Source organism: Aythya fuligula, chromosome 24, assembly GCF_009819795.1.
Source record: "Aythya fuligula isolate bAytFul2 chromosome 24, bAytFul2.pri, whole genome shotgun sequence".
Classification (NCBI taxonomy): Eukaryota; Metazoa; Chordata; class Aves; order Anseriformes; family Anatidae; genus Aythya; species Aythya fuligula.
Window position 1 is genome coordinate 1,366,877 of NC_045582.1, and position 26,753 is coordinate 1,393,629.

The 26,753-nt window shown below is 38.1% G+C and overlaps 2 protein-coding genes across 3 annotated transcripts; one reads left to right on the forward strand and one right to left on the reverse strand.

Moving 5' to 3' along the window:
* Positions 1 to 1,823: 1,823 nt before the first annotated feature.
* CFAP97D1 (CFAP97 domain containing 1) lies at positions 1,824 to 2,621 on the forward strand. The gene is made up of 2 exons (XM_032202511.1): positions 1,824 to 2,020; positions 2,486 to 2,621. Exons 1-2 carry the CDS (start codon positions 1,824 to 1,826, stop codon positions 2,619 to 2,621), a joined length of 333 nt encoding a protein of 110 aa, XP_032058402.1.
* A 599-nt stretch (positions 2,622 to 3,220) lies between these two features.
* Positions 3,221 to 26,753, reverse strand: MPP3 (membrane palmitoylated protein 3). 2 transcript variants are annotated; one of them, XM_032202647.1, is made up of 19 exons: positions 26,652 to 26,753; positions 24,083 to 24,193; positions 22,990 to 23,108; positions 22,328 to 22,405; positions 21,806 to 21,886; positions 20,927 to 21,064; positions 19,875 to 19,956; positions 18,286 to 18,371; positions 16,682 to 16,756; positions 15,424 to 15,620; positions 14,546 to 14,610; positions 13,341 to 13,361; positions 12,351 to 12,392; positions 11,834 to 11,998; positions 11,100 to 11,180; positions 9,797 to 9,890; positions 8,908 to 9,016; positions 7,955 to 8,077; positions 3,221 to 7,323 (listed from the first exon to the last, which is right to left on the reverse strand). In XM_032202647.1, exons 2-19 carry the CDS (start codon positions 24,105 to 24,107, stop codon positions 7,141 to 7,143), a joined length of 1,764 nt encoding a protein of 587 aa, XP_032058538.1. In that variant the 5' UTR covers positions 24,108 to 24,193; positions 26,652 to 26,753; the 3' UTR covers positions 3,221 to 7,140. The 2 variants fall into 2 exon arrangements, with proteins under 2 accessions (XP_032058538.1, XP_032058539.1); XM_032202648.1 differs by having other exon boundaries at positions 3,221 to 7,320; positions 26,652 to 26,752.

Below are 26,753 nucleotides of genomic sequence, written 5' to 3' on the forward strand. Positions count from 1 at the left end.
GTTGATGTCTGCGTTCTGTAGAAGGACATTGTGCCCTTAAGTGAGTTCTTTTTCTGAAAGAATTAAACAGCTGGCAGCCTGTTTAAAAGGAACATAATTTCCCTTTACATCACGCTTCAGCTGGCTGCAAATGCAATCCCACTCAATGGAGATTTCCACTATCATACTGGAAGGGAGGGGGGAAAAAACAACAGAACCCAAACCCATCTTGATTAGTTTATGGAGATGTTCTGCTTATTTATAGTCATGAGCATAACTTCTTGAGGGTAACAAGCTATAGGAACTGGTCTTTCATTTGATTCTGAAACGCAGTCAGGTCTGAAAGTGGTAATGTAGATATTCACACCCATTCTTAATGGAGGCTACAAGAAACACATTGGCAGTCCCAGATTTACAAAATGAAATGTAAACTTGGGTGTTTAGGCATGAGTTATTCCTGGTACGGAATGCTTCTGTACAGTACAAAGGGTATCACCTGGTTGTCTAACTTCGTTTTCCTAACCTTACATTTGTTGATGAAAGCAACATCATAAATTTGATAGGTGGCATCACTAGAAGTTACTATACTCTTGCTGTAACATCAGATGCTAGTCTGTGCCACAATGGAAGTCCTGTAATGAACAAATTGTTCTTGCAGAGATGGGCACGGTGCAGTGCTTAGCCTATTCTGTCATAGGTCCAAATTGCAAAGAGCTGTGATAACTATCTAGGTGCTGTTGACTGCTTGAATTGCAGTAACAAGCTGTAATGTGGCGTGTTTTAAAAACTATTTCACCCTTATTCCTGTCAATAACTTTGTGTATTGTTTTTTTTGTTTGTTTTTTTTTTTTTTTTTAATACAAAATGATATTTTCACTGAATACTAGTAAGCATCTTAACCTGTAAGTTGAACGGAAGTGGAAAAAATAGCAGTTGCCATCAACATGAAGGGTTTGTAGAGGTCCTGCTGGGAAATTCCAGTCCTCTTCACTGCTAGATGCTAGTTAGCATGTCATGAAGAGGACTTGCTGAATTTCTGTTTGCAAACAACTGACTTCTAATGAAGCTTGAGAAGAAAAATCTTGATCCATGTTCTTATTTTTTTTTGAGCATAAAACTCTTTAAGCAATATCACAGCTCATCTACTGTGAGTTGAGGTGCAATATGTCTTGTCTGGCACATAAACAGGAAAAATTAATGAACAGTGGTTAGGGAAATGTGAAACGGCTACTCCCCTTCCTGTCTGTGCAGGTCTGAAGCATTGTTTCTGTTTCTACTGCTTCTAAAAAAAACCACAGCAGACCTGCAGTGCTTTCCCCAGTGAAAGCTGTTTCACTGTTTGTTGGGGAATGCTGGCAAAGGAAAGGCTGGATGAAGGGATATGGGGCTCAATAGCTTTGCTTCACAAAACTTTTTCACTTAAAACATTTCTTCTTTTCTCCTCCTTTAAGGAAGAACACGTGTGCGTAAAAAACTTTCACATGCACAGACCTGGCAACATGTTAACAAGCGCAGGATTCAGGTAATGGTACACCTATGTCTGTGTCATGGTAATGCCTCAGGCAGCAAGGAAGTCTTCAGGAACATAAAGAGAAGGGTGCTTTCTTTATCCTTTCAGAGTCAAAAAACTGAAAGTTAATGAGAAAAAGAGTAAGGATAAAAAAATTGAATGCAATGCTGCTTTTATATCCTTTTTTATATATAGAGAGAGAGAGATACAAGGGGGTGCTAGGAGAAGGACAGCAAGGAAATAGTGACAAAGCACAGCAAGAAAACATGGTGATTTTGGGATGGGGTGAGTGCAGAAATAAGAAGTGTTGTTGTGTTTTTCTTTTTTTATACATATGGGCAACATATCTGTGAGAGCCAGCCGAGTAGATTCTCATGAGAATGACATTGCAAACTTGGCATTTCTTGCACAGGAGGATCAAAAGCGAATTTATCAGATTGAGAGAGAGAACAAGAAGCTGATGGAGCGCCTAGCTGCGATACAACAAGGGCCAGCAACTGTAGACTGTTGGAATGAACACTTTCAAAGGAGGTAGCTGGTGCTATCCTTTGTTCCAGGAGTAAAAAGCTTGTTGCATCACTTTATGGGATGGATCCACAGTTTACAAAAGTAGAACTGTCGCCACCAGCCCTTTACTTCCACTCATAATGGTTCTGAAAGGCTGCACTGCCCCGACAAAATTACAGCTATAGATGGGCTCTTGTAGGAGTCCTTGATGAAATCTTTCAGCTTGGGAAGGAACCATTTGTAACACTAAAGCACTGAATTAGCACCTGCTACTTGGCTGTACCTTCCTACCTCCTCTCCTGAAGAGAAATTCCTGCAAAGAGAGTTCTATTCTGCTGTTAGTTTAGAAACCAAAGCCTGTATCACTGTCTGCTACAGGCTCCTTACAGACTTCTGTTTTCAGTCCCTTCCTTTTAAAAAACGTTTTCTGTTTCCTTTCTCTCCCCCTTCCCAATCTGTGTTTGCAAATGTGTTCATTTTTGCTTACAGATCAAACAGAGATGCACAGAACAGGAAAATACTGACAATCACCATGGAAAATCAGGGAATTTTGAAAAGGCTTCTTGAGTGTAAGCCTACCAGTTACCAAAAGAAGTCTGATACTGGGTGGCAGGCATGTATTTAACTTCTTGTATATATACTATTATGTTCTATCTTCAAACTAAGTATATTGTGTATATTATATATTCTAAATAATATTACATACCATATTGTGTGCTTTTATGATAGCTATTTAACTGTATATTGAACTAGAGAAAACTATCTTAAAATCAACATAGTGAAGTGTTAGGTGCAAGCAGAGCATTTTCTAGAATAAAACTAAGTTAGAAATCTGGGCTAAAGTGCTGACTGTATGAAAAAAGCATGCATGGTCTAAGTGGCAATAGCCTTGCTGAAGTTGAATTTTGTTGCTATTTTATTCTGATATTCTCAGTAAGTATTACCTATTACCTAGTATATATTTTAGTATAAAGAACAATTTGCTATTATATACATTCCAGATTAACATTGTTATATATGGATTTTTCTCATACATGCTTCTTTGAAAGTACATTTGTTTTTTATTTTTTTCAGAATTAGAAAAAAAAAGTTGTAATTTACCTGTCAAAAGAATTACTGTCCCTTCTCATTTTCTGAAAGGCTTCAATTTACAAGTGCGAGAAGAAGTTGTGTCCCAGAAACATAAATGCTGAAGGCATACTACTCAGGGTTGTGGGTTTTTTTTTGGTTTGCATGTTGTTTAATGTGCAGCTCTAACAATTTTTAAAACAAAGTAAATTTGTGAGCCCATTTTGGACAACTCAATCACTATAATTTTTTTGGACTGCCCATAGCTTCATTTTATTTTAGTCGAAGAAGCTGATGTAAACCCTGATGACCAAGTACCCTCCCTGTTCTCATGCTTCTGTCCTGTGATGTTTAAGTGATTCAACCAGGGTCCTAGATTTCATTTTCCCTAACCACACTAGCAGCATTTCAGAGGGCCATGGCTCTGTGCTGGAGGTTGGGCTACATTAAATGCATTTTTATCTCTGATTCCTCCCTGGCAATGACCATGGCTGTGATTATTCTACAGGGCATGTTACATTCCAGGTAAGCTTCAGGGAGTGAAAGTTAACTCACTGACTGTAATCAATAGCTACAGATGATTCATATTTGGTGAAAACTGTCAGGCAAGCCTAGGCTTGCTTTAAAAGGTTCTGTATGGCAAGCCCATTATGCTAGCTTTCTGGGATTCTGACTCTCTGACAATTAAGGTAAAGATATCCTAACTCAAGTTCTCAGATATGGCAATACCTAAAACCTATGCCCAGCTTGGCCATACATAACTACTGAATTGCTTGAGTAAGTAATGCATAGGTGACTTGACTATGAATGTTATTATTAATTGGTGTAAAAGAACTGGATGCGTACGAGTAGGAAATATAGCATGAATTATATTTCTATAAATTAGGTGGTTTTGTAACAATGCCTAATAACACTTGATGATAAAACCTGTAACGTTTTTTTTTTTCCCTTTGACAGACCACCAGATACTTTAAACAGACTATAAAATGCCGTATCTCCTCTCAAGTGAATTAGGTATGCTGTTTTACACCTGGTTTCACTTTATAAAAACAATGCATGTATCGTAAGCTGAGTTCAAGGTATCAGGGTTCTAGACTGTGCACATTTCATAGTCACGTGAAATGTGTATATTTTAAATTGTTATTTTAATCCTATTAGAACTTTGGCTGGAGATATGGATTACTTAAAACCAGCTGAGTACGTCTGAGTTCGCTGACTGCAGTGTGCCCTGGATGTACACTACACAACTAATTTTAGAAAGGGAAACAGTTTTAAATACAGCCAGTATGGATGGAAAGCTGCCTGAAAACTTCAGGCACTGTAGCTGTTAGCCAAGGCTCATCATTCAGTAACTACAAATCCTAACAGGAAATATGAAAGGCTACATTAATTTTAGGTGTGAGCAAGTAGGGAAAGGGAAAAATAGTTCAGTTTGCTTAAGTGCTTTGACTTAGGGTTTTTGGCACCACTTAAAAAACAGGACTTTGAATTACATTTTACATTCTGATTTTCTTTATAATCTCTTCTTTTTTTCCTCTCACTAATGGCAGGAACACATACCAGGCCTGGAAAGGACTCAGTGTTTTTGTCTGGATTGGAATCTTGTCCTGGTAACAGCAATCTGCTGCATGTACCCTTTTCCTAGGATTTTTAGAATAAATAAGAGCATCAAATGTGTTCTTTTTTCCTGTGAGAGAAGCTCATCTTAGCTACCCTCAAGCTTTAGCAGATACTTACGTATTCTCTCACCATCATTTACTTTGAATCTAAAAAAGCCTTCCTTACATCAAAAAAATGAAGTATTTCTGAAGCTATCTCAAGTTAGTACCTCTGTGACTGTACATCAATATGGGGTGTCTGCACAGATTTCAAAAAAGATTATTCAACTCATACTGAATATTTTAGTTTATATTTAACAGCTGTAGTATATCTTAACATCTTAAATTTTCAGTTAATGTAACTTCAACTGTACTTATGAATTTGCATTCTTTGCACATCTCACTATTAGACTATGTTAGATCATAAACTAAGTTATCACTAGTCCTTTGGAATATGCTAAGATGTTAGATAGTAACATTGCTTTAAGTGAATTCTGACCCTTTGTCTTACCTCTTTTTCTTTAAATTGTTCTCTAAACAATCTGATGTTTTGCAGACTGTAAAGAAAAGGAAAAAAACAACCAAGTGTAAGCTGCAATATAAATCTATGGTGAGATCAATCTGCCTATTTGATACTTTCATAAATCTACTTAGTTTGAGATGCTGTTACTTAAATAGTTTTAAAATATTACACTCAGATTTTCACAGGATGAAGGCACATCAGTCACTAGATTTGTCAGTGTGCCTCTAATACGTCACATTATCTTTGGTGGCTGTGCTGGGCCAAGATTATAGCAACCTACTGGCAGAGCTGACAGGCCACCAGTGTGTGAAGGAATCCTTGTGCATTTGGCGAGAGGCCACAAATCTGGCAGCATATCTACTCTGACAAGCCAGAACAGATCTACCAGACTGTGAAAAGCACTATCCTTGCAGGATGATACACAGAAGTTGCCAGGGCGCACAGGTTTGGGGATGGATGCACAACTTTTCCGGGCTGGAGTTAACGTAGATTCAGTGACACTGGTATGTAAGAAATGTGTTTTTAATAAGCAATGGTGTTAGTTTTGCTGAATGCACTGGACCAAGAATAACATCATACTGTTAAGATTAAAAGAATAAGACTGGTGCACCAGAAGGTGTTGTTAAAGGGCATAGTACATAGGAAAGATCAGAACTCAAGAGGCAATAGAAAACAGGAACAAGTTTCAGCTAACACACCTGCACAAGACCCACACATTCATCAAATAACTAAAAGGTACAGGCACTTCCAGAATGATCTTGCTGTGTTTTCTTCGTCTTGCCCACCTAAAAATAACTATACAGGTTTCATATTCGCATTTCCTGCAATACCTGCAAAGCCCTCTAACAGTTAAGATTTCCTCTTAGGACTTGATGTTGACAACAACATGCTCTGGAAGCCTTTACCTGATTTCAAACAAAGGTATTCATAAGTGCTGGAAGAATAATTATTCAGTGCTGTAGCTCACCTGCTTGGTACTTCTGCCTCTTCCTTTTCGCAGCCTTTCAGAGCTGCTATGTTGCTGTCCATGTGGTACCCAAGTAGGTGGCATTTGCAAAGATACCTTGTAGAAAATAAGCTTCTTAAAGTCCTATTTTACATTGTTATGCAATTTTAATGTAGACTAAAGAAATGTCTCTGGTTTATGAGATCGATCAGTCACGCAGGTTTGTTTACAGGTTGCTTTACATTTGTCCTGTGTCATTAGGAAGAGACTGGGAAAAGTGGGCATAAGCCATGGACGAGCATACTAATTACTAACTCTGCAAGACAGCCAGAAGCACTGGGAAGTGTAGGCTGGGCTTAAAAAACACAAACAAACAAAACAACCCACAACAACAAAACCACCCCATTTCTCAGCTGCTAACACATATACAATTTACATAGCTGATCTAGGTTTTTTGCCTGACTGGAAAGGATTTGCAACCAGTGATCTTAAGTGCAAGGAAGTCTGCTGAACTTTTAAGTAACTGACAGGATATAAGCACTCTCCAAAGAATATTCCTCCCACCTACCTGAAGTAGTTTGTTCTGTAGGTAGATTTGTTCCTGGAAGAGTACCTTGTTCAGACGTACCTGGCCACACAAAGCATCACCGAAGACTGAAACTTCCAGCTGGTTAATGTCCTGGCCCTGCTTAAACGCTCTGGAAGCACGGGACCCTCTGTGAATTTTTACCTTACAAAATGCAGTATTTACAGTCTAAAAGTTACTCCAGTCCATTTTACTCATCTGTTTAGGCTGAGTACACACTTTTAAATGACAGCTGCTACTCAGGATTCCAATTCAAGGGGGCAGTGTCAGCTTTTGACTTTCATTTTTTTCCACAGTCTTTATGTATTACTTTCTAGATAGAATGGCAGTTTTGAACCAAATCTGACACATTTCCCTTCTCTAATCCATATATTTACAAGATACTTTTTATACAATTTTTTCCTTTAAATAGATGATAGCAAGCTATGACCTAACCCAGTTGACTGGCACCCAAAAGGAATCCTTGTTTAGCTTCTCTAACACAGTTTTAAGTTGATTACATGCACTCTGGACATCTTCTTTCACCAGTATAGTGTCAATCAAATGGCCATAGTGCTCTTCAATGAATGTTGCTGAATTAATTATTTCTTGCTGTTCTTCATCCTGCTGATCAACACAAAAAGATAAAACAAAGTTTTCAGTAAGCTTCTTTAATTAATTATCAACATTTTAAGTATACTAGCACACTAAATCAGTACTTTGAAAGAAACAAAACAAGAGCTGCTACCACTAGGAAAGGGTATGTAAAAATCTTACAACTGAGATTAAGGAGACGTATGCCACAGCTGGAATTTGGCAGGCTGTTTCAAAAATTCAAGACGTGTTAGGGAGGGGGAAGAAACATGTTACAAGAGGGAAGTAAGACACTAACACAACATTTTACAAAATTAGAAGTGCTGCCTAACCTAACATCTGGAAATTGTACTCTTCTAAAGCTGAAAAGCTGTTTATCTGAATTCAGTAGCATCTTCCAAGGCTGCACCCTTCACCAACATACACAGATCCACATGTAAGATGTGCTCTCATTAATTTGTGTGTTCTCATTACTTATATAGTCAAGTTTTAGGGGAGTCCAAAACCTCATTTTAAAGTTCCATTTGACAGGCTGGATGTCCACAGGACCTACTTAGTGCCTAACTATGATGCTCCCTGTAATGGAAGAGGTGCTCTTCCATACAATAGAAATACTAGCCCAAATACCTCTTTCGTGTTTCAAAGGTAAAGATAGAATACTTACGAAGGGCGTTGAGATTTCTTCTGACACTGGAGATTTTAGGACATTTTTTTTCTTTTCTGGAATGAGAGGCTTCACGAAGATAACATAAGGCTTAAATTCAGCAGTCCTCAAGTGTTTCACTGCCTGTGAACAGATATTTTTTGTCAATCCATATTGTATTTATTGCTGCATAGAATGCCAATGATCTGCTCAAGCTGGGATCAATAATATCATAGTGTGTACAAGTGAAATCAAGTCCTGTGCAGTATACGTCTGACCACTATAACCTCTTGCTCTTCAAGAGAAAAATTAATGTCAGTGCCCTGTAAGGTATTACAAGCATATGTATGCTTCCTGGAGCATGGTCTAACTGCACACACACCCTGCTTTGATCTGCAATTTCCAAAACAAAGACATAGCCATAAACATTGAGAAAAGGACAAAAAATGGGTTTGACAGATAAGTTACTGTTTGTAACAAACACTTATTTTAAATCTGTAATTTATCTGAGATAACATTAGAAGTCTTTTCCTGACTTGTTGCACGATCTGCATCAAAATTTCAAAGAAAGATTAGCGTGCTATGCCTTAGTATGTATACTGGTTACAACTTTAGCAGTGTTTCAGTAGTAATAAGAAGGAACAAGAACGGAAAAAAAATAATCATCCATGCTGTAAACACAGACTGGGACTTCAGCAGGCTAGGACAGAAATGTGCACTTCTCCTACAGCAAGATAAAACCGCACAGTGAGCTGTATCATCTAGGCATCTAGTAACTGTACACAGTTCATTGCTTTCTGAAGAGCCCTATTCTGCTCAGCTAGCAGCCAGGCCACCTGTCAGAAATGCACGTTCCAAGATCATCATTGCTCTCTGCAGAGTGAGTAGCCACAAACAGTGAACAACATTCGTTACTTAGGCTGGCAGCCTAATAAGAAACATTTGCTTTCCTTAAAATAAACTGCAGAACTTACTTCGGGTACCACATCCACCAAACAAACCTTCTTTTTGGCCATCACAGACCGGATTGCCTCAAGACTTGTGCCATACAGGTTTTCTTTGTATTCTCCATGTTCCACAAATCTAAAAAGTTAAAAAAAATAATTAAATACTGTCCAGAAAGTATATTTAACTTTCATCATTTGACAGTTGTTTCCCAAAGTCACAGTAGTTAAATACATGGGAGGAGGGAAGTCTGGAAAAAAAACATTTCTTTTTCCAATTATTTTTTTTCCTTCTGGTTGCTTAGTAGCAAGTGTCTTCTTCACATGTCACTAATAGTGAATCAGCACTACTGACAGCAGGGGAAGAAGCTGCATTAATTCAGTTGACTGATGTTCAAGCCAAACAGAAGAAACTTGTTTCTCACATTAAACAGAGCAAGGCCAACAAGGATATGGACTTAGCTTCTTCTGGGATACTAGCCAAAATCTGCATTTCTAGGAAACATAATTCATCTTCCAGAAAGTCCTTTACATGCACAAATTTAGTCTACAATTCACTTTAAAGTGGAATTGCAAATAAAATTCCTCAATGCTATCTTTCACATTAAACAGAGGATAGAGTAGGACCAACTAATTATCTGTTACTTTCACTAGATTCAGTTCTGACCAATCATATAACTTATGATTCTAACTTTTGGTCTTCCTACCACTCCTTTGTTGTTTCTGAATCGTCTCTTACTAGATTTCTGGGTTCATACTAAGAGTCCAAACTGAGTAAAAACCTTTACTGGCAAGTGGAACCCTTCTCAAACAGCTTCTCCAAGTTTACATCTGATTTTGGTATTTGTATTACACGAAATGTAATTGAACATGTTTTAAAAATGTTGCTAATTATGTCAGTATTTTAAAATTAACTCACTTGTTTTGCTGCACATCTGTCTCAAATGATTGCTTAGAGACAAAATTGTATTCTACCCCCTCCTTCTCATGACTTTTCTTTGACCTGGTTGTATCTAGAATAGAGAGGAAGCAAAACATAGGAGACAAGTCAGATTTTCCTACCCATTTACATTCCTTGAATTTATATTAAGACAAAAACTGTAACATTATTAGTTTGTAGACCAAGAATGATACATTTAGTAGAAAATCATTATAGGTAGACCACTTTTGACTTACCTTTATTATTTCATCTCTACCTTTCCCTGACGTTTTTCCCATTGAACTGTTTCCTTTAAGCCTTCCTGCTACAGCTCAGTTGATTCCCTGCTAATGCAGGAGAAGAGCAGCTTGATCTGTCAGCAGTAGGCTCAGAATGCTTCCTTTACTGTCAGCACTGTTCCCACACTTCTGTGAAACTTGCACAATTATGTACATCCCCTGCTTTTGACATTGTTTCATTTAATATTTGTTATTAATATAGGAGAAGCTTTGGTGATCATTCTAGAAATCTATACCTGGCATGGAAGTAATGTCTGGTATTTTGTGTGTGCACGTTTAGATTCAAGTAAAAATTACTCACGTGATTGAACACCTGCCTAACAGTCCTTTATCAACAATGCCCTCAATGTCTTTTTTTTTTTTTTTTTTTTTTTTTAAATTTCAAAAGCATCTTGTTCCTCTATCACTGCAACTGGCTCGTATGAACAGACTAGATACAGTAATCAACAATTCAAAACCTTGTAAAAGTTTTGACTTTTTTTTCCCCTGTACATATTAATTGCTGTTTTTTGCTCTCTTTAAATGTAGTTTATTACATTTTGAAGAAAAAGCATCCTCTTTTAAACAAATATACTGAATACTGCATTGTTTTGGCTGAATCGTAAGATATTAGCTTTTCCACATAAGTTCCTTTTTTGCAGCTTACAATCTTATTTTTAGCTTCTGTGTTTAATTTCTCTCTCTCTCTTTTTTATTTTATTTTTTTTTTTAATGTGCCTTGAGAAAAATGCAATCTATTCATTTGGAAAAACACAGTTAAAAAAACAACTGAGTTGACAAAATTCCAGACTGCATATGCATCGAGTTATATAATCATCTACTCAGCTATTAAAGGCAAGCATGGTTTATTACAATGAGAAAATAATTTCAACTACTTATGAAATATGCATATAATCAACATTTGAAATACAAATTACCATTCATCAATGCAACTAGCGCTACACTATTAAACAGAATTTATGGGATAAAGCAGCAGCACACAAATGTCAGTAAATTTGACTCACGTGGAACTGCAACACCATACTCCTGTGGGTTCTCTGACACAACCTTCTGCTTGAGCTCATTTAATTTGGCCCCCAAGCAACCTAATAAAATAGAAATGACTTACAGATTTTTGTGGGGAATGAAATACTGTTAAAAAAAATAAATAAATCTGTTTTACACAAACAATCTAATACAGGAGAGTTCTTGAAGAAACTTGTCCATGAAACACCTCATGACCTGCCACATTTTACTTTGAAGAATATTATCAGGAACAAATCGAATCCTTGACAGCTTTTGGACAAACATTTGTCAGGCGGTAAATCAGAAAATCTTTAATACTAGCAGTCAGTGTTGTATGATACGCTTGATTTTCTCCAGAAAACTGGCTAAGCAAAAAGCTGTTAAGCACACTGAATTAGAATTACATGCAAAATTTTGATAGGTAATTCTGTCCAACATCCAGCTTTTCATTATTGTTCTGACAGCATAAGCTTGCATGTTTGAGAAGCAGACCCCGACACTGAAAGTGAATCAAGCAAATTACACAGTCCTGTGTCATTATTTCTTGAAGGATTTGGTGAGGTGTTTTTGTTTGCTTTTGTGTTTTAAAGGATTGTCACTTAAGAGACGATAACAAATGCTGACCAAGAATAGGTATCTTAAAAAATAGATAAAAAATTAAAATCTCTTGGAGTGGGCGTAAAAATGGGAAGAAGGAAGTATATTAAAAATTTGAACCAATTCTGTATCTTACCAATCAAAACAACCAGCCTCCGTTGATCACCAGGCTGCTGCTGATATTTTGTGACTTCTTCATACGTTAGGAACTCTGTTGCATCTGCCTGATCTGCTTGCTTTGTGTCATTGAGATTGTTCTCCTTCTCTTTACGACTTAATCTAAAGCTCCTGCGTAAACCAGCTGTAGAGGAAAAAACATAAGAAACACTAAAACCATGTCTTCATTTACCTAAACTTCCTGTTCAGTTAGTAGCTACAGTCTTTGAATACGAGTTAGTCTCATAGTTTGTTTTTTTTTAAAGATCAAATCACTGCACGTATGCTAATCTAATCCATGACAAACCTGTTTATCAGGTAGAAAACCAAGCACCTTCACACAAAAATAATCTAGTTTATGAAATGTTTATGTATGTAGATTTTTTTTATTTTTTAAAAAATTATTTTTGAAAAAAATATATTTTTTTATATTTTTTCTTTTTAATTGTTTGGTTTTTTTTCTTACAGGGAAAAGGAAGGGAATTTTGGTTTCTCACCTATGTAATGTCCATTGAAATATCCTTCACAGTCACAGTCCTCTGCAACAAAAGAAGGTGGGGAGGGCACAGGGAAGAGGAGGGAGAAAGAAGAGGAAGGAGATAGCTTAAACAGTGCCTTCTGTATGCATCTGGCTGGTTGGTGAGGAAAGGAAAATTTTTATATCCAGCATTATATGCGTATACTGTTTTCTAACACAAATATGAATCACACACACACAGAAGTATTTGCCTTACCTAGTATTTTCTATTAAAAACAACAACAACAACCTCTATGTCAATATTGCACAATACTATTGTATGTCTCGGTATTTATGGTCTCCAGAATTTATACCCTTCAGCTTTTATGTTTGATCAGTGCTGCTGTTGAAAAGTGTATTTTTCAGACTAAGTAAAACAAGAAGACTCCACAAACACAGCTCTATTTTAATGAACGGATTTATAAATGGATACGATTACATTGCCTCTTCTGACTTTTTCAAAGATATTTGGACTTGAAGAAGGGTAATCAGAGATGACCAAAATAACTTCTCTAAATGTCTTCATTTTGATTAAGTTAAATTATCACTGTTGAGTTATTCTTTACTAAAATGGCAATGACACCATGCTTTTTATCAGACACATGCCAACACAAAATAATAATAATATGATGATGCATATTTAGGTTAAAAAAAAATAAAATAATAATGCCTCCCAACTACTACCTACTACCTCCAAGGCCCCTGAATTATGAAAAATGAAAGCATGATCCTTAGCTGCAAAACACTATACTGAAATCCTAAGATCAATACTGAGTGCTTATAATTCCCAAATGAGAACAACCAGCTTTGGATTACCTAAGCCAATCCAAGTTAAATTAGTTTAAGTAATATATAAGGAAGAAACTGCTGTAGGAATAAGCTATGTCTACTACTCCCTTTGCTTGGGGTCTTACCAAACCTTTTAGATTTGTTTACATTCAGAGAGAAAATGAGTTAGGAGAGTACCCACCTTTATCAGAAGACTGATCATCTGCAGTTAGCATGAAAGACAGAGTCGATATGATTACAGACTGACAAATAATTGTGTAGAATTAGAGAGCATGCTAAGGAAGGTTCTTTAGGTCTGATTTGCTTATCAGGCTTTTATATCTCAAAAAAAACCCACGCAGTAATATATCCTTACCAACTGATCAAAGACCTTTATGCTAAAATTTAGTAGTAAAAAAATAATTTAGTATTAAAACCATTTGTCTGCTTAATTGTCTCAAAAACGTCTGCCTAAGTAACAATCCCCATTACATGCCTCCTAACATTGAATGTAATGGAAACTAATACTGAAAAGCTTCAATCGAATGAATAATGCAATGTTATAATTAGGTTGAGCATCTTCACTCAGCATCATAGCATAAGAGTATTTCTTCATGAGATACACCAGCATCATGGGGCAGAAGCTGGCTTCTGTCATCGAAGAGGGACGCTTTCCAGATTCCTAGTCTACATGAGGGTGGCACTCCTAGCACAGTTGGGCTTCTCATGGCTCTCCCACACATCAGTAATAGCCGGGCTGAAGTACTTTAAGAGCAAGAGTAACGTTGTATTCTGGGATAATAGAATGCTTCCTGCCTTTCATCACTATCAATTTCATCACAAGTGGCAGGTTTTGTGTGAATAATTCACTGACAGAGGCTTCAGAGCTGTAAACAAGAACCCTTTTAAAGCCTAAGACCATCTCTGTAACGCTAAGAAACGGACCAGTAAAGCTGAACTCTTCCTGTAGCCTGAAACGCAGATGGTATTGACAGCTCAAATGGCTTTTATCCTCCTTAAAGCCCCAGTTTGTTTTCCTATGAGCTCAGTCATTTCATGTACTAATGTATGAATTTGAAGAAGTGCGCACTGGGTTATTTTTGCAGCTTTCAAGTTTCAAACTGTGGAAAGATGTGAACACTAACAAGTTTTACAGCACCTAAAAAAACATTTACAGACTCGTGTTCTAGAGCAGAAAGAGACAGTCAGCCATGACCATTTTTTAAAACACTAGGCACCCGCAGCACTGAATAAAGCTCAAAGCTAAATCCTCCCATGTGGCAGCTTATATCCATGCAAATCAATCAGTGACAGATTACACAAAACATGTTGAAAAGCATCATTATTGAAATCAGAAAACATTACTGCTAAGTCAGCATCAACTAAGACATCGCTTAAGGAACTTACATAACGGCTTCTTCACAATTTTGGGATTCTGCTGAGTGCCTATAGTTCTTCTGTAAGTCAGTCGTCTAAATAGAAAATAATCACAATTTAGCCATTTATGTTCAGAATTATAAAGAGTTTATATATTATACATATAGCACTGAAAATAAAGAACAAAATGGCACTTCTTGGAAAAAAAACGTCTCTGATTCAACATGCACAGTCCAGAGAAGATATAAGCAGCAATTTAGAGTAAGAATCACATAATAAAACCAGAGGCCAAAATCAGATTCCTTCTTAAATCTGTAAATCCCCTACTACTGTAAATAGAAGACACTGGGTATATTATTGCTTTAGAAGTTACATGTATCCTGCTGTGAAAACAGAGAAAGCTTCTAGCTGCAGATACCTGGGTCTAAGCTAAAGACACTCTTAGGAGCCAGATGAAACACCAGATACATTTTTTATTTTTTTAAATAAAAACAAACAAACAACTATTTCATGCATTTAATGCATTAAATTCAGAACTGTTAGAATAAATCAGTATTTCCTCATACTATGGAAGCACAAGTTTGCAAAATACAATGTCTCTATTAGGCAAGAAGCTCAAGAGACTGATATTCCACATTTCATTTCTAATATGTTTTGCAAGTGCTTCTGTCATGCTACAAAGCACAAGCCAGTTACAAACTATCCCCAAAAAGCTAGGAAGTTTATTATATAATTGGAGAAGATGGAGCCTTCTAGCACTTTCCTCTAAGCATCTGCTATTCTCCCTAGAATGATCCTGCCCTTCATTTCCTGTGAACAAAAGCAACATAAAAATGTGGGACACCATATGGTTAGTTAAAGAAAAATAAGGAAAAAAAAAAAAAAGCTTGTAATGTTCACTGACAGACCTTTCTTGGAACTGCTTTGAGGGGATCAAGCCTGCTCTGAGGTTGGTGTCTCCAACACGCTTTGCTTGCCACCATGTAGGATCATCTTGGCTTACAACTTCCAGGATGTGTCGTCTCTTAAACGGCAGACCAGCCTCTTGGCAAGGAATGGCTCTGTCTTCTTTGGGATTATAGCAGAAAAGGGCCCTCATAAACACCTTCAAAAGAAAGCAACATACCCTTTCTTCTTGTCCTATTTGGAATTTCAAACTGCTGTTAGAAGGCACTCTCCTAACACATCCTTAACTAGGAAACTATACGCTCTCCATCTCTCCTTTATGCCTTGTGCTACTCAAAAATATTGAATCCCAGCAAGTTGCTCCTGTATTTTGACTTACTCGCCTATGCAGAAAAATAAACTAACTTTCAAGCATCTACCCAGTCATTATGTATTGGCACCGTGGAACATGAGACTCAAGAGTCAAAGTCCCAAGTAAGCACATTTCACAGTCTACATAAGTACAAAACACAACAAGCAAGAAAAAATTAAGGGGAGAGAGAAAACAGTAAAGAAGGATTCAAGGCAAAGTAGCCTTATTATAAAGGCTGTCTTTAGAACGTTCCCTTAATGCATCAAAATCTACTATTCATCTTTTGATTTGCATCTTGTCACTACTTAACACATCAAAGCAGAACCACTTTTATAAGTAATTTGAGGCACTTCAAGGAAAAATTCATCAACTGAGAGCAGGGAAGCAGCAACAGAGGTTGACAGAGGTATCCTGGAAGGGATGAGTTGAACAGTTCGTCATTGCTGATCAAGGAGGCCAAATGAAGCACTCAGAGAGGTGTGCTGAAGTTTGCCATGACCTAACATGGTCAGATGATGAATGCAGCTCTGCTCACGGGTAGATCTGTTTTATCTCAAGTGAGTGGCAAAATGCCCAGAGATAACGGACAGATAAGAGTGGATGTGGTAAGAGGAGACTGGCATGAACACTGGCTTTAATTATGTGAACCAAACCAAGAGGGTAGATTTCAGAGACGTTACGAATGAGCATGTGCCAAGATAAAGAAGACAGAAGTCATCTAAGTAATTATACTGAATAAGATGGCACTATCTTTTACGTCAAGAAAGTGCCCTACTATCTTTTTAGTTAGATTATGGGTCTAATTCTGTGCTGCCCCTCACTGAATCAGCAGGAATCTTAGAAAATACTGGCATCCCTGTAAATGCAAGTATGAAAACTGTGCTTCAGTATTCCACCAAGTTACATACCTTGCTGTCTTTTAGACGATCTTCTTCTTTAACGGCTGGAATTATTTTTAATGTTATTGATCCCTGAGACTGAGCCTGAGAAAAAGAGATTTTTATTTTTTATGTATTTTTTTAAACATTGAAAGCACAATAAGGACACAATGCAAACCATTCAATTTCCAATTTAGGAGTAAGTGCCTTTCTATTCTTCTCAGAACTTTAACAGGCAAAGCTAACCTACTATTTAACTTCATTATAGAGGCTATCATGATGTTCCATGAATCTTCCAAAACAGCGTCTTCCCTATTGGAGACACTCATCGACAGTAACTCCTTAGCTAGAACATAATAAGACGTGCATTAAAATTCCCTCATTTCCTTTTAGCAACCAAATTAATTTCTGGATTACAGTTCATATGTCATGAAAAACTTCTGTGGCTTAAAGTTTGATACAAACTTAAGTTTTTGCAGCCTAAATATTTTTGACATACACCATTTAAAAATATTTTTGTTTTCACAGATAACAGCTCTTCTTGCTAACTGCTCAGGGTGCAAATATAGACATCTACATTCATTCTAAGCATCTTTGCTAACAAATTTCACTTATTTGCTACAGTAAATTTAAAAGTGCTTCTAGGTGCTTGGAAATTTACAATAGGTTTATCTAATCTATTTTTAGATACATTCCTTTGCATGAGATGAACTGTGTCCCATAGAAGCCTGTTGTTCTGTACAGATTAAAAAGCTATACAATCAGCTTGGATAAATATTTGTGGTTCTTCCTCAGAAATAAACCATGAAAAGGAAACAATTACATTGCAGGCATTTAAAACATGACAGATGAATACCATCCCAGGGCCCCCACAAATAAACTTTATACATTATTGCAAAGGATGGGTTTGATTTCCCCCTCCTGATTTAAAAGGGGTCATTCTCCTTATTCAGTATAATTTTGATCAAAATTAAAATCAGGTGATGGAACCGTTGCCAAATACTTCTGTCTCTGAGGGCTGTTTTTCTTCTTAATGCGTCACTAACCCCACTTGACACCAAGACAAGGGGGAACCAAGCCACAAGAGGGGAGTCAGAGACGAGTAAGAGCTATGACACTTTCTGCAACACAACAGGCTGACCACAGATGTGGAGGTTTAGAAAGAGCTATCAATATTTGTGGGTTAGAGAAGCTTGAAGCACGAATTTGGCAATGCCTCAAGAAATCTGGTAATACAGAACAGACTGGCAGCTGTAACGGACACACAGCTGACTTCCTTCTGGTTCCCAACATACCATATTATGAATAAACTGCTTCTGTATTAGGAACACACTTTTAATTTGCAATTTGCTTGTCATAAACAAAGCATGAAGGGGACTTTCTTGACAATGCAACATGTAACTTTATATTTGTATCTTACTTGGTACCGATTCAGTTCCATGGAAGTTTCTGAAGTCAAAAGAAGAGGACTAAATAATCCACGGTGAGAAGAACAACTCTTATTGCAAAGACAAGCAGGGATTCCATCTTTTAGCTCTATACATACAGCTTAAACTCATGGTTATATCTCATCAGCTATTGTATTTACTAGATCACCCAATAGAAAAGATCTTGAAACAAAAATCAGTGCAGACCAAAATCTGACTTATTTCTTCTGGTCGTTTGTGAAGCACAGCAATACCATTGACTTCTCTCAGTTCATCTCCAACATGGACAAGACCTGAAAAGACAAGTATATTAAAGTAAGTCTACAGACCAGAAAGCACCACTCCTCTGATGTCTGACCTACGTCAATAGCACATAACTCCCTTTCTTTTCCCCCTCAGCTTAGTGGATTTCCTACTACAGCCAAGCGTTTCTGTTGGCAATGTGCTCTTCATCCACATGGCTTTTTTTTTTTGACGCACCACAGTCACATATGAGACCAATGTGGAGTCAGAGCACATGTGGTGAGATACTTTGGAAAAGTCACTGTCTTTATATTTGGATTAGCATTAAGAATGCAAAACCGGAACAGTTTCCTAAGAACGATCACATTCTGTAAGGTCAGGAGACAAGCTGCTGACTATAAAGGCAGGAATAACATGGCTGTCAACTGACAAATCAACACCACATGGTCCCTGAAACACTGTTGGAGTTTGTTTTTTTTTTAAAAAACAAAACAAAACAGCACCACAACAAAAAACACAAGCCATGAAAAGGCCCTTACGAGTTTTAGGTTTGTTTACCCAGGTAAGTAAGAAATACTGCATTTGTATGCAGTCTAACTACTACTTAGTGACTTATAAGACTTTGTCGGTAAAGCAAACAGAAAACAACTCACGATACATTGAAAACACCAAGCATATCAAGATGTAAGATTAAAACTAAAAAAAAAAATAAAAATCTCTTTTCCTCCCTTTCTTCTAAGGCTTAAACCTACCTCTCCCATCTCTGTTGGCATTTTTCCTAGTGCCTCTTTTAGACAAAAATGTATCTAATTAAAATAATAGATTACTGATGAAATACGGAAATGCTAAGCACACGCTCTAGTCATTTTGCATTACATTTATCAGATTATGCTAATATGAGAAATGGTAACAGTCAAGAAAAAACTGTAATTAGCTAATATTTTTTCATCACAGTAATTCATTAATTCAGGGATTGTATTACCTGTATATTAGAGAAGTGCATGAGGCTTGGATTCTATGAATCACATATAAGGCCAATTCAGTTTAATTTAATAAAGTCTGGATGAGCACCTTCTAGAAAACAAAAGGTCAAACTTTGCATGAATTAACCCTGTAGAATCTGAAAGCATGCTGAAGCCTGTGCAGGGAAGCCTCTCCTGCCATCAGACACCTGAAATTCAGTTGTCAGATGAGCTTACCACATAGGCTCCCCTTAGAGTCAATGGGAAAGAAAGGCAATTCCAGCAGTGGAAACCCATTCCAACATTGTTGGGATGATTCATTCTCCAGCAATGTCCATCTCTCTCCACTGACTACACAGAGAGCCCACATAGTAGTTCAGACTTGACCTCTAACAGTTGCCTATGAAGAGTTAGGCAAGTTGTATCTTTTTAACAAAATAGTCTACATATATTTAAATAAAAACCATTAGATTTAGCTAGAAGTTACTGCTCTAGGTATGTGTATATAGTGCATGTGTGTGTGCATGATTCTAGGAATTTTAAAACAGTTTATAAATGCTATTTTAAATCCCCCTTTCTTCAGAAATTTACCACTGCGATCAGCTGCACCACCTCTCATGATCCTTGCTACAATCACAGCCCCTGTATGCTCATCTCTTCTGATGGTAGCTCCCTGAAATAAAACATAACCCCCCCCAAAAAAAGAAACCATCATAAGAAATTTCCTTAGGATACACTAAGCAACAAAATAATGTGTAAGCTAGTATATCTTCTAAATTGGAATTCATTTCTATTATAGTTTTTGTCTTCCTCCTTGACAATTTTCACCACTATTCAATTTTTGCTAGTGCCTATCTCAAATGATTGCAGGAAGATGTGTGCACCCTCTTTTTCTGACCACTGTGCTCAGTGTTTATCACACACCTACACATTATAGTCATGATCAGTCACTCAAGTGTGCAAAGCAATACCTTGCAATGAGCTTTCTCTATGTGTCTTCTGAATCTTTATACAGTAGAGCCAGCCCTTTTAAGCATAAAAGGGAGGAAAACCAAGTATTAGGTGTTTTTTTTTTTCCATGTGTTTGTTTTCCTTCCGAGCTCTGCTGGCAATATAAAACTTTAATCAGGAATCAAGTCCCTGCTTTCTTCTACTACCTACTGTCATGTACAGTTTCAAAAAGCACTTTAGCAGATCTCTTCCCCAGTGCAATTATTTTTTCTTAGGAAATTAATTCTTCCACTTCCAATTGTATAAATTAATATTATATCAATATACGGTTTACATATAGCCATCAAATATACTCCTACCATACATCACTGACATTCATGTAAATGAAGGTATTCATTTTACATTAGCTACAAAAATAAAATAATTAATATGTATAATAAGCATAATTACTTTAACATATACTGCTTCCTCAGAGGTCATACTCCCCGCAAAGTTAAGGTATGAACACGTATCTATAAAGTATCTCATGCAAGATGTGAAGGTGTGTTTACCAAAGTTTTCTTCTCATGCTATCTTACTAGCTTCAGAACACTAATTTTTTTTCAGATTCTTTCACCTACCTCCTCTGTACTTACAATAACTCTTTTGCACTACAGAATTGTATGACTAGACACAGATTATCTTAAACATACCAAGGGTTCTTTATTTTTCACTAGCCGAACAATTTTCACTGATTCTTCATCAAAATCATCATCAAAGTTATCGGGAAGAGGTGGAAGGACTGGGTCAAAGTTCTTTTGTGCTACAGTGTCATGTACTACAAGCATTGCCTGTTTAAAGAAAGTCAGAAACAGTAATGTAATGGAGTATCACAGCTTTCCAGTTATGTTTCAGACATTACAGCAAACTGAAAAACAAAAAATATATATACAAAAAAAAAACTCCCCAAAAAGCTATCTTAAGGAAAATCCTACACAGAAGTCCTGTAGCATAAATAAGTGATTTCTTATTGGTCTTCCGGCTATAATACTGAAAAGGCCTGTATTCAGTGTTAAACTCTGCTCTTTTTACATTAATAAAAAGAAATAAGAAGCTAATCTACTGTCAAAGCACTAATATACATGGTGGAAGAACACAGGGTGTTTCCTTTCCCTTCTCCTGGACTTTCAAAGACAGGAACTCACTCACAAACTGACCCATGCTTTTCAGTCATATCGGTCAGTTACTCTTTTCATTTAGTCTACACACCTTTGCACTTGTCTCATTGCGTCTATACACTTCAGAAAAAGAGGGAAGTCAAAGACTCTCTTAATGGTGATTATCTTATCCACCATGTAAATTATATGGTGGCATATGTCAATCCGTAAAGTAAGTCCAGGCATTAATACTGTGTCTTCTCAATCCCCTTCACTTTCTAAAGCCTGTTGCAGGAAACCACAGTGGAACAGAACTAGTTTGTAGGAGGCTTTTGATTTCTCTTACAGACTCCCCAAAGTAACTTTTCCTGTACAGAATACTGTTGGGAGTTATGCGAAAGAATTTGACTAAGGTCTGCGGTGTATTTTTTTTACCCTGAGATGTGGTGTTGACAACAGCTGAAGAAGCTCTTTTTCTTCATTATTCACTGGTGCAGTCTGCAATTCTTCTATTACCTTTAAAATAAAAATGAGCAACTTGAAAATAAAAGGCGTCTGTAATTCTAGACACTCGATACAGAATTCACTAGTGGTATGTGAAACAACACTCTTGTGTTTATGCTGTGATAAAGCAGTTTAACACTGTTTCTATAACCAGGCAGCATTATCTGCATGCATCACACAATAGAAGTCTCCCTGTACCCCTACAGAGCCTGGATACCAAAATGCACCCTGGAGTCCCAATCCTTACAAACAAACAAACAAGAGAGAAACAATGGAAGCATTCTTGCACTAGGCTGATTGCTTAGGAGGATAGAGAAGGGGCAGGGAGGAGGAAGGTAGAAGGAGGGGAAGCAGGAGAGAGGAGAAATACAGAGCACAATTGCTTTCATTTGTTAGAAGAGCAGGCTTAAAGAAGAAAGGGGGATAAAAAGGAAAACAAGAATTTTTACTCACATCTTCAACTAATCCCGCTGCACTATGTAAAACAGGAGTTGGACTCTGTCTTTCATAATGACGGAGTTTTTCATGAATCTAAAAAAGAGTATTCGAGTATATTACCACAGAGAGATACAAAACTTCCTAAATATACATGGAATATTTTATGTATAACTTTTCTGAGACTAGCATCAGAAAAATATTCTCTCTTGAGGTCATTTTTTTGTCTAGGAGTTTTTGAGTTTTCTTTTTGCTAATCTTAGTTTCACAGACCAGAAGATCTGTTAGGACTTCAGCAGCATAAGAGAAAAATGAAGGCATTTCACATGGCTTTTTAGCTATTGCCAAAATGCACATGCAGTGCCCAATCACATCAAGTAACCTATAAAACGCTCTCAATCCAACTATCAACTAAACCTTAAGAATGGCACTTCCAATCTGATTCCAATTACACAATTCAACATGACCACCCACCACCAGGCAGAAATTTTTTTGTCTGAACAAAGTTTCTCAATTTTCATTGAATGTTCTCCATGTTTGTGCTCAAATAAATATGTGCTCTGGTCAGAACTGAGTTCTATGCCATAAGAAGTTAGCTTTGCCAAAGCAAATGGTTGATAAATTGAGGGAACAGAGAATAAATAAACCTGTAAGGAAAATGTAAATTGGTAAACTTTTACCTTCATCAGGTAGCTGAGACTCTTTTCACTGAAGACGTCCTTAAGGAATCCCATTTCCTCTTTATGATTTGAATCAGGTCTTAGCTGAGATGTCAAAAGAGCCAAAGTTTCATGTAAACCTAGGTTTAAATTCAAGACAGAATAGAACTTTTGTAAATGGCACGTCTCACAGGATCTTCTATTACAAACTTAAGTGTCAACTACATTTACTTGGGTACCATCTTGCTTATTATTAAGTTTGCACATAGATTAGTGCTTAACCTCCACTCATTTTTAATGCTTCCTTCTTAAGCAGTAAATACAGCTTGAGACACAACATATATTAAGGCAAAAAATACTACAACCATGCACTTTTTAAAGTTATTACAATTGAAGTTTTCCCCTTGTTCCCTTTGTTCATTTCCCTTTGTTCCTGTAACAGCTGGCCCTCTAACAAACTTTGAGTTATTACAGCATCACAGCAGACTCACAAGGTGACTGAGCCACCTCCTTTGTTGCACAGCCACCAGCTCTGCTTCCCAAGGAACTTTATTTACAAGTGTTACCCTGCCATTTCTACTTCTGAGGCAACTTTTAGGAAGTCAGGTCTGACCAGAGAAGAAAAGGCCTGGTGCTGAGCTGAAAGCAAAGCTTGTGGCTAGTTTTCTAAGTGCTTAAACCGTCAATATCCCTATCTTGCAGTGTACAGAGGCAGACAAACATCAGTTTTTTCCTGGTGGACCATGGCTGATTAAAAAAAATAAAATAACAGGTGGCACAGCAAGCAGCAGAGGTGTAAGGGCTGATATTTAACAAGCATGCATAGGAGCCTATGTTATACAGAGGTTTGTCCATAGGAGCCTGGTTACTAGCATACGCTCATTCAGGGATTCAAGAATTCTTATGAAACCAGGTATTTCCTGAAATCTTAATAACTTTATTCAATTCCACCTTTTATACTCGACTGTCTTTGTATATATTGTTTCATGTAACTCCCATGAAATCTAGCTGAGCCATCTTAATGTTATTTTATTTAACTGCAACATGAATTCATTTCCTGCACGTACACCGAGTTTTCAGTCACCAGTCTCTTGAAAGCATGCAGATTAGTTACCTGAGTCTTCCGAAAGCACTGGCATGGCTTTGTTCTTAGTCTTAGACACAAACGTTCAACTTAAATCAAGACGATTGTTTCTTCTTTCTGGACTGCAATTCAGAGGCACTCCTGAAATGAGTAAAGATAAAATCTAAGCTTGAGCACATGAGAAAAATGAAAATCATGTAAAAATAGCAAATTCCTAGTACAACTTTTAAGCATTTGGTTTAACATGAATCAGGCAGAGTCCTTCGGTTATTCTTCTACATACGCAATAACACACAAGAATGTAAGATCTGTGTTATATAATAACTTTACAATATCTTGGATAGAGTTAATGCTGAAGAGAACAGATGCTTCCCTATTCTAGTCTCAAGTTTTAGAAGGCCTAAGTAATTCTCTCAAAAAGAAAAGAAAAAGTACAGTACAGAATGGATGGCTAAAAGCACCAATGAACACCATATGCCCAGGAATAGACAGAGCATGCAGGAAGATGCCATCATGAGAAGATGTTCTGGCATTCCAATGCAGACCGTGCTACGATTAGATGCAACTCATTAAAGCCAGCAGGAGTGTCACTCCATCAGCCTTGGTCATGGGTACTAAGGATGCTGCAACAAATAAGGCTGACTCCTTTGCACCAAAAATTCCATTAGATGCTTTTATTGTGGATTTCTCTTGAGAGCAAATGACTCCAGAAATATTTCATTTCAAACTGCAAAATTGAATCTACACTTATAATCAATAGTCCAGGATAGAACATTTTGTGTCCTCCCTGGCATTTAAAATCTTGTTTGTGCTCACAAAATTATTCAAACTCTTGCTTGCAGAAAAAGAAACAGCCATAACAGCATACACACAAAAAGAAAGAGAGGTACTTCACTCTTTACTGAACGCAATAAAGGATGTATATTGTGCTTTTATGTGTGTTCTCTAACTGGTGAGCTCACAGGCAGCTGAAATTTTGTTCTGATTTATGGATCATACCCCACTGTAGAACACAGGCTGAAAATTCATTTAATTAACTTTCAAGACTATTCCTATTACATATTGCTTTGAAGAAATATGCAAATTCCATCCTCTACTTGCCACTTCATGCCAGAAGAAATGTATAGGACACACAATTCATTCAACCCATCCCTCTGGTACATTTACTACTCCATTTAATTTGACACATATTTGAAATATTCTCTGATTATCAAGAGAGCTTTAATTGCCCACTCTGTGAGAACGCGTGCTTCCTGCAGACAAACTCACTTAGCACCAAAACCAAAGTAAATCAGGTTATTTTCCAGACTCTTAGCCAAACAGCATCCTACCCGGCAATATGGAAAATATATGTTTTAAGATCTCAAAAACGTGGCACAAAACTCAAGAGCGCTAGACTTAGATGAGCTAGGCACAGCAGTCAAAATGGTGGCTTCCTGTAGAGGCCTTTCCCATGCTCTGTAAAATCCATGTTAAGACTCAGTTGCTTGGACTAAACACTCAGAAGACTGAAAAGTATTTCACGTTCAATAATTCATCGCTGCCATCCTCCTGTCAATACTCAGTGCTGGCTTCAAGGCACTAAATTCAGCCACGGGCATGTGACTTTTGAAAGGGGGGCTCAAAATCATTTATCTACCCTTTCAGCCATACGGTACGAAAGGGATATGTGAACAGATTCATCTAAAACTCTACAGCACAATTCATTTTGTGTGTGTGTCCTTGCCCAGGTGTTTGAGCCACCTCCCTTGCCCAGGAAGAGGCCTGTTGATGTGTGGGAAGGGCTAAACACATGGATGCTGTTCATGGGGTCAGAGATTAAACAGAGATGTGATATACTTCGTCATGCCCCCATTACCTCAGAAAATAGACCTACTGCAGTTCACAGCCTACATAAATCGTCTGTAACCCAGATATATTGGTCAAAGCCTTCATAAAGCTTCCATAACCCAGATATACCACAGCAGTAAAAGCCCATTTCTGAAAGCGGGGACACTTTAACATCTTCCCAGAAACTACCCTATTGATGAGGAGGCCAGGAAAGGCACCTGCACACCGAGAAGCTCATAGGTGATGGCTACGATGTGGATTTTTTTTTCTCCTTGCCTTTGTGCCCACCGAGTGTCAGGGGCTGACCGAGCCAGCCTTTCAGCTGCCACTTCGCCCACCTCAGCACTAGCAGAGGGACTGCTCCGACGGCTGAGAGAAGCAGGGAACCCTCACAGGGGCTTTTCCACAGCGGCTCAGCGATAACCCGAGGGCAGGCAGGCGGCTCGGCTGCCCCGGCACCGCTCCCCGAGGCTCCCGGGCACGGAGCGAGGCAGCTCCCGCACACCCACGGAAGGGGGTTTGAGGCGGTGCAGCTCCGGAACCGCTTCACCGGCCACGAAGCCGAAGCTCTGCGAGGGGCTCTGGGACCCCGTCTCCGCCTCCCGCGAGCCCTCTCCCTCAGGCGGAGCTCGCCCGAGGAACCCCGGCGGCTCCGTGCAGCGGAGGCCGCGTCAGAGCCCGGCCCGGCCCCAAAATGGCGCCGCCCCGCTCCCCTCAGCGGGCACCGAGCGGCGCTCCGGGAGCGGTGCTGCCGCCGGCCGACCGTTACCTGCGGCTGCGGGCCCGAGCCCGGGCCCGGAGCGGTGCTGGCTGCCTGCCCGCCCCGGCGGAGCGGTTCCCCCGGTGCCCGCCTCCCTGCAGCCCGCTGCGA